The sequence below is a fragment of the Xyrauchen texanus genome, chromosome 6 (assembly GCF_025860055.1).
Source record: "Xyrauchen texanus isolate HMW12.3.18 chromosome 6, RBS_HiC_50CHRs, whole genome shotgun sequence".
Lineage (NCBI taxonomy): Eukaryota > Metazoa > Chordata > Actinopteri > Cypriniformes > Catostomidae > Xyrauchen > Xyrauchen texanus.
In genome coordinates, this window is record NC_068281.1 from 44632656 (window position 1) to 44646389 (window position 13734).

General features: G+C 40.4%; 1 protein-coding gene across 1 annotated transcript in view; it reads right to left on the bottom strand.

Annotated features, from left to right (window-relative positions):
* Nucleotides 1-644: 644 nt before the first annotated feature.
* LOC127645736 (zinc finger protein 135-like) overlaps nucleotides 645-13734 on the bottom strand; it is a 42975-nt gene continuing 29885 nt past the window's right edge. The window contains exon 8 of the mRNA XM_052129398.1: nucleotides 645-3680. Within this exon, the coding sequence (XP_051985358.1) occupies nucleotides 2662-3680 (1019 nt within the window). The 3' untranslated portion in view covers nucleotides 645-2661. The remainder of the gene's footprint in view (nucleotides 3681-13734) is intronic.

Genomic DNA, 13734 nt, shown 5'->3' on the forward strand with positions numbered 1-13734 from the left:
AAGCACCCCCATAACATAATGCTGCGGTTTGGATGGTAGTCTTCAGCTTGCAAGCCTCACCCTTTTTCCATTTTGAACCATTTTAATGAGCATTTTATTCAGTCTGGTTCTTTGTTTGACACTGCTTGTCCTTATACTGTGACACCTTGTAGAGATGTACCAGTTTCTACAAGTGTCTTCAATCTAACTCCATTCTTAGTGGCTGACGTTCAAAAAGCATTGAAAGGACTGGTTCCTGAAAAACCCCCAGGACCTGATCTTATAAAGCCCTATTTCTTAAAATTAGCTGCTGATTGTGTAGCACAGCCTCTAACGTACCCTTTTAACCTTACTTTAGAGAGCAATACTATTCCCAAAATATGGAAATATGCATTTGTTTGTCCATTATTGAAAGGGGGTGACTCGTCAAACTTAAATAATTACAGGCCAATTTCTAATTTGTCTGTTTTGGCCAAAACACTTGAATCCCTGGTGAGTGATCAGATGAAAGACTTCTTGCATTTACAGGACATTTTATCACCATTTCAGTCAGGTTTTAGGAAAAAACATAGTACCATCACAGCTGCAATGAAGGTGATAAATGACATCTCTGTTGCTCGTGACAAGAAGCAGCACTGTGCATCACTTTTTATTGATTTGACAAAAGCTTTTGACACGGTTGATCATGATGTATTAGAGATTAGGCTTCTTAATTCAGGGTTTTCAAAGAAAACTGTATCTTGGTTCTCAAACTATCTTAGTGACAGAACTCAATGCATTAAGCATGATTGTGTTCAATCTGGTATTTTACCAATCCTAAAAGGGGTTCCACAAGGCTCTGTATTAGGCCCTCTTTTATTTACTATTTATATAAATAATCTTAATTGGCATGTGTCTGATGCAAACTTTCATTTTTATGCAGATGACACAGTTATTTATTGCTGTGCACCCTCTCTTAAACAAGCCATTGCACATTTACAGAATGCCTTCAATGTGGTCCAAAACACTTTGCTACAGTTGAAACTTGTGCTCAATGCAGACAAAACAAAATGTATGCTTTTCACAGGACCTCGGAAAAGACCACTGAATGTTCCCTCAGTGATTACTCTTGATGGACGTGAAACACAGACTGTTACAACTTATAAATATCTTAGTATTGTTATTGATGATTGCCTATCATTTAAGCCTCATGTTCACTGTCTAGTGAGAAAGTTGAGGCTAAAATTGGGTTTTTACTTTCGAAATAAGCTGTGCTTTTCTTTTAAAGTTAAAAAACGGTTAGTGGCATCCACTTTTTTATCTGTGCTGGATTATGGTGATATATTATATATGCATTCATCTGCTCAATGCCTTCACATGATTGATGCAGTCTATCATGCATCGCTGAGATTTATTACTAATTGTAAAGCTCGCACACACCACTGTGAGCTGTATTCTCGTATAGGGTGGTCTGCTCTGGCCACACGGAGGCTTTGTCATTGGTATACATTTATATATAAGGCTATTCTTGGTGTGCTCCCATCCTATTTATGTTCACTTCTTATGAAAAAAAGAGCTGGTCATTACTCTCTCCGTTCTCAGGCTGTTGTCTTGTTTTCTGTTCCACATGTCAGTACTGTGTTGGGTAAAAAGGCCTTTGTTTATTCTGCTCCCTTTACATGGAATTTGCTGCAGAACAACTTAAAACTTAGTAAATTGATTCCTTTGAGTATTTTTAAGTTGAGAATGAGATGCTTTGAGTTGGACTCCCTCACATGTCAATGTTTTTATTGAGATTACATTGTAACTGCATAACTGGCTTTCATTTGTGTGGGGGGTCCTGACCCCCCGAGATTTCCGCCTATGTAAACAACTTGCCAAAACTATAGACTGCTAATATTAAATCTGTGGTGTATAAAACAATGAGTTTTAATGACTTCAATGCCTTAAGCTGGGTTGTTTTGCAAGTACACAGCCAAAATTCTAGTGTATTACGAGCTATGTAAATTCATGGATTCAAACATACAGTATGTACTACATTATTGAAGTATTAAAAACAAATTCATCAAAATATGGGAACGTGTTGGTACATTTTAAGTATTATACATGCTTTCTGCCATGCAATTCATATAAGCAATAAATGCTAAACAACTGCTTTCTAATGTAATGACAAATTAAAAATACAAACAAATGTTCCTCAATTATTAAATGATTATTTACTTTACACCACTGCCAAACATATGATCAAAACATGGTACAGATTGGAAAGTTCTTGCGTAGAATACAAAAAATATTGTGTCACTCACGTACCAAATACAGTATATATTTAGTAAAAGCCCAGAGAGAAAAAAAAAGCTGGTTTTACAAGTTATCTTTTTGTTGCATTTGCAAATGCAATGTGATATGAAGCACAGCTTAAAATAATCTTGGAGAAATGCGACACCACCTCTGATATATTTTTTTGACATGCTTGGGGACGGTCTCTGGTCATAAAGCAGACCAATCACAGTCGTTGTGGTCTGCGTTGACATAAAGCTTAGAAAATGTTATGTCAGGCTATGGAGTATGTTCGACACAGAAGTATAAATTGTCCGTTAGACAGAATGACAGCTCAATCAACATTGTTCTTTAAAGAGAAATTTGACCTTTTTTTTTTTTTTCTGCATTTCATCCAATTTACATACACATGAAGCTGAACTTTGCTTACTGTGACAACCCCGGACAATTCTTTTTTCTATGAGTTAGCAGAGATCCTGATTTGGTGAAACTCTTCCCACATGAAGTGCAGTGGTACAGCTTCTCTCCAGTATGCACTCGCTCATGTGCTTTCAAATTTCCTGAAATAGAGAAACTCTTTTCACATGAAGTGCAGTGATACGGCTTCTCTCCAGTATGCACTCTCTCATGTGCTTTCAGGTTTCCTGAATCAGAGAAACTCTTTTTGCAATATGAACATTTATAAGGTTTTTCTCCAGTGTGAATTCTTTTGTGGCGTTCCAGGCAAGAAGCTCTGTAAAAAGCTTTTCCACACTCAGAGCACACATGATCTCTCACAGTGGAATGAAATCTCTGGTGCTGTTTTAAATTCTGCAGAAATGAAAAACTCTTTCCACAAAGTGAACACAAGTAAAGCTTCTCAATTTTATGAATTTTCTTGTGCTTTCGTATGCCTGGTGCAGAAGAAAATGTTTTGCCGCACTGATCACAGCTATATGACTTTTCTCTAGAGTGCAAGAACAGATGACTTTTGAGACTCCATGACTCTCTGAAACTCTTCCCACACTGAACGCATTTGAAAGGCTTCTCTCCAGTGTGAATTCTCATGTGCTTAGTAAGAGTGTCTTTATGTCTAAAACTATTCCCACACTGATGGCATTTAAAAGGCTTCTCACCAGTGTGAATTCGCACATGCTTAGTAAGAGTTTCTTTATGTGTAAAAGTATTCCCACACTGATGACATTTGAAAGGCTTCTCTCCAGTGTGAGCATGAATATGACACTTAAGACCTGCTTTATGTGCATAACTCTTTCCACACTGATTGCAGGAGAAAGAAGGTTTTACTCTTGTACTTTTCAATCTCTTTTGTGAGAAATTATTTCCTGTCTGTAAGCCACTAAAAGACTTCGGTTCTGTTTTGAAACTATAAAGTGTCTGATCCGGATGGTGTTTCTCCTCCTCCACTTCATTCAGTTCTTGACTTTCCTCTTTCACCTCCATCAGATCTAAAATGAAAAACACAAAATGTTCTTTAATTTCAAATGACAAATGTTAAAATTAAGGAAATAAAACTGACCCCAAATCTTATAGCAGGAAGCTGCATGTAGCCAATCTTTTCTTTAATATGATCTGAACAGAAATGTTTAAGGAATTCAATGCTTTGTGCATTTTGTTTTACTTTTAAAGGTATGCAATTTACAGATAAAGTTTACTTTTAGGGCTGCGCCTAACAATTATTTTGATAATCGACAAATCTAATGTTTATTCAAACAATTATTTGATTATTCGTGCGATTATTGCAATGATTATGCATTAGTATTAGGGAGGTAGTTAGGGATAGTACTGACAAGCACATAAGGTGAAGCCCAGATGGCGTCATTCACCTGTGTGGAATAACAAAGGTGTGCATGCATCAGACATTGTGGCCGGTGGTTTGAGTGTGGAACTCGGCCTGTCAAGAGTGTGAAGAAATACGGCTCTGTGTGAATCACTCTACCTCTTTTCTTTTATGGTGATTGTTTTCGTTTGAGGAATATCACTGGTTTTAATACCACCACTAAGAAACGGAAACTTATTTCATTTTAAAACTGAACTTTACCGACCAACACCTGGGCTGGACTGGGGAAACCCGATCTCCTAGCCGCACCACACCGGGTCAGAGCAACACCAAGCCAACAGGTGAGTGGCCTCTCTCTGGGTGACAATTTTGCTTGTGCCTCAAGTTAAAATGTTGGATTAAACAGGCTTATGAAAAATATTAGAGAACAATTAAATAATTTAAAAATAATATTCACTGAATTACAGGATTTATTTAATTTTTTACAAAAAAAAATAACTGAGAAAAAAAAAAATATTATGAAGTGCTTTAGTCTAGATATCCATTTAAAAATATCTAAAAATCCTTAAAACAAGATACATTTACCTGAGAAGCAACATAAATTATATTTAGACTTGCTTTCAAATAATAAATCTTGAATATACAGTGCATCCATAATGTATTCACAGCGCTTCACTTTTTCCACATTTTGTTATGTTATAGCCTTATTCCAAAATTTATTAAATTCATTCTTTTCCTCAAAATTCTACAAACAATACCCCATAATGACAACGTGAAAGAAGTTTGTTTGAAATCTTTGCAAAAAATAAATCACATGTACATAAGTATTCACATCCTTTGCCATGACACTCAAAATTGAGCTCAGGTGCATCCTGTTTCCACTGATCATCCTTGAGATGTTTCTACAACTTGATTGGAGTCCACCTGTGGTAAATTCAGTTGATTTGACATGATTTGGAAAGGCACACACCTGTCTATAGAAGGTCCCACAGTTAACAGTGCATGTCAGAGCACAAACCAAGCCATGAAGTCCAAGGAATTGTCTGTAGACCGCCAAGACAGGATTGTGTCGAGGCACAGATCTGGGGGAAGGGTACATAAAAATTTCACACAGTGAAAGCACAGTGGCCTCCATCATCCGTAAACGGAAGAAGTTTGGAACCTCCAGGACTCTTCCTAGAGCTGGTCGCCTGGCCAAACTGAGTGATCGGGGAGAAGGGCCTTAGACAGTGAGGTGACCAAGAACCTGATGGTCACTCTGACAGAGCTCCAGCGTTTCTCTGTGGAGAGAGGAGAACCTTCCAGAAGAACAACAGTATATGCAGCACTCCTCCAATAATGCCTGCATGGTAGAGTGACCAGACGGAAGCCACTCCTCAGTAAATGGCACATGACAGCCCGCCTGGAGTTTGCCAAAAGGCACCTTAAGGACTCTCAGACCATGAAAAACAAAATTATCTGGTCTGATGAAACAAAGATTTAATCTTTTGGCCTGAATGGCAAGTGTCATGTCTGCAGGAAACCAGGCACCGCTCATCACCTGGCCAATACCATCCCTACAGTGAAGCATGGTGGTGGCAGCATCATGCTGTGGGGATGTTTTTCAGTGACAGGAACTGGGAGACTAGTCAGGATTGAGGGAAAGATGAATGCAGCAATGTACAGAGAAATCCTTGATGAAAACCTGTTCCAGAGCGCTCTGGACCTCAGACTGGTACAAAGGTTCATCTTCCAACAGGACAATGACCCTAAGCACACAGCCAAGATAACAAAGGAATGGCTACGGGACAACTCTGTGAATGTCCTTGAGTGGCCCAACCAGAGCCCAGACTTGAACATCTCAGGAGAGATCTGAAAATGGCTGTGCACCGATGCTCCCCATCCAACCTGATGGAGCTTGAGAGGTCCTGCAAAAACGAATGGGAGAAACTGCCCAAAAATAGGTGTGCCAAGCTTGTAGCATCATACACAAAAAGACTTGAGGCTGTAATTGGTGCCAAAGGTGCTTCAACAAAGTATTGAGCAAAATGTGTGAATATTTATGTACATGTGGGTTTTTTTTTTTAATACATTTGCAAAGATTTCAAACAAACTTCTTTCACGTTGTCATTATGGGGTATTGTTTGTAGAATTTTGAGGAAAATAATGAATTTAATCAATGAGGCTGTAACATAACAAAATGTGGAAAAAGTGAAGCACTGTGAATACTTTCCGGATGCACTGTAATATCAGTGGTTGAGGAAAATATTTCACCACCAGCTGATTTCACTGAGGGAATGGTAGAAAAACTCTCTCCATTTTATATATCTTGCCAAATATATAAGCTTCCCTGATTTGTCCACAGACTCAAAAGTATGACTGTCTTGCCCTCAATAGCCCAAACTCCACCTTCCACAAAAAATTGTATTACATCTGTATTTTAATTGGGTCAATTCCCTGAGGCTATTAGACGACATTCCACGCTTCAGCTCTGCCTCTGCACTTTTAATATTCCCTCAAGTTCTTGTGTTTTAGATTTTTTGGTGAATGTGGCATATATTATGATCTGGCCCCTAACAACTGCCTTAAGTACATCCCAAGCCATGCCCACAGAGGATACTGAGGACAAGTTGGTCTCCATATAGACATTGATTTCAGCCTTTAGCATTTGTTGGAATTCAGGATTTTGCAAAAGGGATACATTAAAGTGACAACTACATGATTTCCTTTTCCTCGTTGGTGGCAACACCTCTAAACACACCAGGGCATGATCTGAGACTAAAATGTTGAGCAATCAATGACAGATGAAATAAGATAAATCTTATGGACCGATGAAAAAAATCTATAGTCCCTACCAGATGGGTTTAAAAGTCTCCAAATATCTGTAAAATAAAGATTTTTACACATCCTTTGAAGCATCAGAGTAGTTCTAGGGGGCTTGCACACATTTGCTTCACTATGATTAAGGACCGAGTCCATCAAAAGATTAAAGTCTCCTCCCAATATTATATCATGAGGGGTGCCAGTGCCTTGCAACATCCCTTCAAGATTTATAAAAAAGTCCTGATCATCAACGTTAAGTGCATAAATATTAGCCAAAATAAGACTTTGTCCCTGAATTTCAGCTAAAACTATAATGACTCTTCATAATTTATCTTTACTCTGTTTGAGACATTTGAATTGTAGATATTTACTTATCAGTATAATGACTCCCCTGATCTTACTCTAGCCAGCACTATAAAAAAAATGCCCACTCCATACTTTCCCAAATTTTTCAGCTTCCTGCAGAGAAAGATGCATTTCTTAAAAAGAAAGGCTATATCATATTTCTTACGCTTAAGAGAAATAACCTTCTTTCTTTTTATGGGGTGCCCCAACCCATTCATAGTCCACGTGGAGAGAAACAATGCACTTAACATTTGACATTTTGACATGTATAAAAAATAGACAGTGTGTCAAAAACAAGATTATAAAGACCACATTCCAAAATTACTGCGACAATCAAAACCCAAACATCCCCCAGAACTAAACAAACAGAAAAAAGAAAAACAGCACCAACTGGCATCCATCCCTATAAACTCAGTCCAGGTACGACTACGAGAACCCCCACCACAACTCTGCCATCAGACTGCTCAAGTTTGATGTTTCTATAAACATTTTGTGATACAGAATTACACAGCAAAGATAATCTATAAAACAAACTCCAGCCAATAATGGAATAAGCACAAAGAGCATGTAGCTTCATCCATAAAACTGTCCTGAAGGTGTGACACTCTACAAAATAAACTCCAGATGCAAGGCGTAACCAGCACAAAAAGGGCGCACAGAATCCTCAAACAGTCAATCGAATATTCAGTGAGCCACTCGGCTGCAACATGAGTACAACAAGATGGCCTACTCACTCCATTGTCTTTGCAAAAAATACTCCACAAAACAAACTCCAGCCAATAGGATGAACAAGCACAAAGAGCATGTGGGTTCATCCATAAAAGTGTCCCGAAGGTGTTCCACTCTACAAAATAAACTCCAGCCACTAGGCGGAACCAGCACAAAAAACAAAACAAAAATGTGCAGAATCTTCAAACAATCAAGCGAATGTTCAGTGAGCTGCAACGTGAGTACAACGAGATTCCTTTGCTCATTGACTTTATGAAGGACATCGCTTACTGTGTTTGTTTTACGACCATCCTTAACATCTATTCGCAAAAGTGACCTGTGGCTCTTCCAAGAAAGCCTTCTTTTACTCTTCACGTAACATGAGATCTCAGAAATCTGTCCAGAATTGATCGGGGCCCTCCCCTTCTGCGGATTGACGAGCAGGAGCACTGTGAGCTTCCCTCCCTCCAGGACATCTATAACACAGGCAGTGTGTGAAAATATGTGGCAACATCTCTAAACACACCAAAGCATGATCTGAAACTAAACGTTCCCAATTGAGCAGTCGTTGGCAGATGGAATAAGTTACTTAGATATAAAAAATAATATTCTAGTTAATCTTATGAACTGGTGAAAAGGTGGTCGCTCCCAGAAGGATTCAGAAGTCTCCAAATGTCTGCAAGACCAAGACTTTTACACATCCTCTATAGCAGGAGTGTCAAACTCGTTTCCTGGAGGGCCACAGTTCAGTAGAGTTGAGCACCAATCCTAATTAAACACAGCTGAAGCAGCTAATCAAGGTTTTCAGGAGTGCTTGAATATTATGAGGCATTTTGGAACAGGGTTGGAACTAAACTCTGCAGGGCTCCTTCAGGAACTGACTTTGACACCCCTGCTCTATAGTGTCAGCTTTTCTCTAAAGGGTCTACGCACATTTGCATCACTATGATCAAGGACTGGATCCATTAAATTAGATTGAATTCTCCAAGTAAAACCATATCATGAAGGATCCCAGCTGCTTGTAGCTTTCCCTCGAGATCTATAAAAACGTTCTGATCATAAGCTTTGGGTGCATAAATATTAGCCAAAATGAGATTTTGCCCCCTGTATTTCAGCCAAAACAATAATAACTCTTCCTAAATTATCTTTAATCTGTTTGAGACAATTAAATTGATGAATCCCCTTCTCTTACTCGAAACAGCACTACAAAACACATGCCCATCCCATGCCATGCCAAGTTTTACAGCTTGCTGAAGATGTTTCTTGATGGAACACTATATCACATTTTTTATGCTTAAGAAAAGATACCACCTTCCTTTTTATAGGGTGCCCCAGCCCATTAACATTCCACATGGAGAGAAATATTTTACCTATATTAAAGTGTGACATATTGACATCCAAGTCATAACATTGATGTAACCATAAAATCCTTTATAACCCATAGAACAGAAAAAACATGCACTTCAACCTCATTTATACAGTCCTAAATGGTGTCTATCGCTCGGAAATCTGACGGTCCATGCACACTCACAAGCTTTTCCGTGAAACTATTGCTACCAGATTGCTCAAGTCCAGTGATTTTTACATATACTGTATAAATATACATATGTACAGTTGAAGTCAGAAGTTTACATACACTTAGGTTGAAGTCATTAAAATAAATTTTTTAACCACTCTACCGCAGGAGGGTAGAGTTTGTGTGAGGGGTGTGTGGGGTCGTCAACAATGCTGGTTGCTTTGCGGATATAATGTTTTTTGTAAATGTCTTTGATGGAGGGAACACCCCAATGATCTTCTCAGCTGTCCTCACTATCCTCTGCAGGGCTTTGCGGTCCGAAACGGTGCAAATCCCAAACCAGGCAGTGATGCAGCTGCTCAGGATGCTCTCAATAGTCCCTCTATAGAATGTAGTGAGGATGGGGGGTGGGAGATGTGCTTTCCTCAGCCTTCGAAGAAAGTAGAGACACTGCTGGGCTTTCTTGGTGATAGAGCTGGTGTTGAGGGACCAGGTGAGGTTCTCCGCCAGGTGAACACCAAGGAATTTGGTGCTCTTGACCATCTCCACAGAGGAGCCGTCGATGTTCAGCAGAGTGTGTTCACCTTGTGCTCTCCTTAAGTCAACAACCATCTCTTTTGTTTTGTCGACATTCAGGGACAGGTTGTTGGCTCTGTTAGCCGCTGCACCTCCTCTCTGTATGCTGACTCGTCATTCTTGCTGATGAGACCCACCACGGTCGTGTCATCTGCGAACTTGACGATGTGGTTCGAGCTGTCAACAGAGTGAACAGCAGTGGACTGAGCACACAGCCTTGGGGGGGCCCCAGTGCTCAGTGTGGTTGTGGTGGAGATGCTGTTCCCGATCCGGACTGGCTGAGGTCTCCCAGTCAGGAAGTCCAGGATCCAGTTGCAGAGGGAGGTGTCCAGGCCCAGCAGGTTCAGCTTTCCAATCAGGTGCTGAGGAATTATTTTGTTGAATGCTGAGCTGAAGCCTATGAACAGCATTCGAACGTATGAGTCCTTTGTATCTAGGTTGGTGAGGGCCAGATGGAGGGTTGTGGCGATGGCGTCGTCCGTTGAACGGTTTGGACGACACGCAAACTGCAGTGGGTCTTGTGAGGGGGGCAGCTGGGTCTTAATGTGCCTCATGATGAGCCTCTCGAAGCACTTCATGATGATTGGTGTGAGTGCGACGGGACGGTAGTCGTTAAGGCAGGACACTGAAGACTTCTTTGGCATGGGGATGATGGTGGTGGCCTTGAAGCACGTTGGAACTACGGCGCTGCTCAGAGAGATGTTGAAGATGTCGGTAAGAACATCTGCTAGCTGGTCTGTACATCCTCGGAGCACTCTGCCAGGAATGTTGTCTTGTCCAGCTGCCTTCCGTGGGTTGACTCTATGTAGAGTGGCTCCTGCTGGCCAGGTTTTCACCTGCTTCTGAAGCGGTTTTGTGCGTCTGGCGAGCGATCTGTATGCTGGAATTAACATAACAGTTATGTGGTCTGAGTAGCCGAGGTGGGGGCAGCGTTAAGCACAGTTGTTGCACATAGCGCTGCACTTTGCGCACTCTCGAAAATAGAGCCTGAAATCTCCGGCGAAAATAAACAGTCAATCGGGGTGAGCATTCTGCAGTTCGCTCATAGCCCCATACCGTTCACAGAGCGCATCCTTAGCATTAGCGCTGGGAGGAATGTAAACCCCGGTTAAGCAAACAGTGGTGAATTCCCGTGGTAAATATAAAGGTCTGCATCTAACAGTAACAAGCTCCAACAGCGATGAACAGTAGCTAGAGACTAGCATAGAGTTCTTGCACCATTCCGTGTTGATGTAAACACACAAGCCACCAACGTGAGTCTTACCACAGAAAGCTGTATTTCTGTCGGCACGAAACGAGGCGAGCCCGTCTAGCTGAATGGCGGCGCCCGGAACTCTGTCGCTGAGCCACGTCTCCGTGAAAACTAAGATGCAGCAGTCTCTAAACTCACGCTGCATAGCCTGCTGGAGTCAGATATAGTCCAGATTATTGTCCAGGGAGCAAACATTTGAGAGCAGGATAGATGGGAGAGCCGGCCGGCTAGGGTTTGTTTTTAGCCTAGCATGGACCCACGCCCTCTTGCCGCGCTTCCGCTTTCTCGCACACCACTTACGACGTCCTCTCCCCCGGCCACCGACATCAGGCTACGCCGAGGACTGGAGGCCTGGTCTCCGCAGCAAGCAGAGTACGCGTAGCGCCTCCTGCAGGTCATCATGCAGCTTGGTTTTTGCATGAGTCTTATATTTCAGTAGTGTGTAGACACGAACACCGGTTGCTACGATGTCCATGTGCCGCAAAAGTCGGGCTTTTTTAACAAAAAAAGCACCATTTTGGATCCAGAGTGGCCGCTGCGTGCTACCGCACCACCATCTTGGATCTGATGGCCATCATAGATGCCTTGTATGTCCTCAGCTGACAGTTTCATTGAATCCTACCCGCACAACACCCGTTTTGTTTATAACAGTATAGAGAAAACTAAAGGGTGCGGGCCTTATGGGAAGAATTGCAAAGAAAAAGCCACTTTTGAAGTTTAAGTAGTTCTGAAAAAACAATGTCAAATTGTAATAGTAATTATTCATGTTATTAATGTCCTGATTATACATTGTGATAAACTGAATGCCACTTTGGTTTATAAAAGTACCAATTTCTTTCCATAGGAGCAAAATCTGTACATTATTCCAAACTTTTGGCCGCCAGTGTATATATATATATATATATCAGCCACAACATTAAAACCAGCCACAACATTAAAACCAACTGCCTAATATTGTGAAGGTCCCTCTCATGCCGACAAAACGGCGCCAACCCACATCTCAGAATAGCATTATTATAATAGCATATTCTTCTCACCACAAATGTACAGAGCGGGTATCTGGTTTACCGCAGACTTTGTCAGTTCTATCCAGTCTGGTCATTCACTGTTGACCTCTCTCAACATCAAGGCATTTCCGTCCACAGAACTGCCGCTCACTGGAAGTGTTTTGTTTTTGGCACTATTCAGAGTAAATTCAAGAGACTGTTGTGTGTGAAAATCAGGAGATCAGCAGTTATAGAAATACTTAAACCAGCCCATCTGGCACCAACAAACATCCATGCAATTATCTAATCAGCAAATCATGTGGCAGCAGTGCAGTGCATAAACTCAAGCAGATATGGGTCAAGAGCTACAGTTAATGTTCACATCAACCATCAGAATGGGGAAAGAATTTTGATCTCTTTTGAGCATGGCATGATTGTTTGTGCCAGATGGGCTGGTGTGAGTATTTCTGTAACTGCTGATCTCCTGCATTACATGAGCCAATCTCCATCCAAATATGAAACTGCACTTGTCTCAAACACATGAAGACACATTGATCCGATCAAGTTGAACTCATAATGGATACATCGTGATTTTATTTGGATTTTCTACATCCTAGACACTTACATTGTCCACTTTCATTGTCAGCAAGCATCACAATAGCCTATCATTCTTACAATACGAATTTAACCTTTTATTGTGCTGCATTTCCCACAAAAAATTTTGCCGGCCAAATGGCGAGTAGATTACTCAAACTCTGGTCATTTTTCTCCCTTGATATAACATGTCTACAGAAGCAGAATATGTGTATGAATGAACAAAGTCAGAGCTGTGTGGCTTTCAAATAGATTTGTGAGTGCATATGACATGCACACTCTCTGAGCGAGTGTAGGGAGATTTCATAGAGCAGCGTATATTTGAGAGCACGCGTCCAGTTTTTAACAAGAGCCAAGGACATCCGTGTGCGAACGGAGAAATTCCCGCTCGCGCAGCCTGTACATTTCAGTCAGAGCAGATCACTGTTTCACTTTCACTATTGTCACATTTTTACCACAATGTATCGTGCCACCATACAGCGGTACACACTTAATTGGCACGCACTTCACTTCTACTGGTCGATTTTGAAAAATTACATTAATTTATTGAACATGAAAAAATTAAACAACAAATATTTCTAAATTCAAATTAAACTTCAAATTAAACGAAAATGTAAAACAAAGTGATGTGATTAAAATAATCATACCAAATCCAAAAATATTACCCACTCCAACTTCTTTCATCAGACCCTGTTACAGTGACTTAAAAATCAATCTATATGACAACAGGTGGAAAATTACCAATACAAATTAGATCAAAAATACAATCGTAAATACAAAAATAATAACAACAACTGAAAAATAAACCATGATCTATGGATAGTTTACCACAAATCTCATATTTTTTGGTTTCATAAAATAGCTACAACAGTGATTTTTAGGACATTATTTGATGTTTCAATATATTTTAAGAGTTTGGACATAAACTTTTTTACCACCTGAT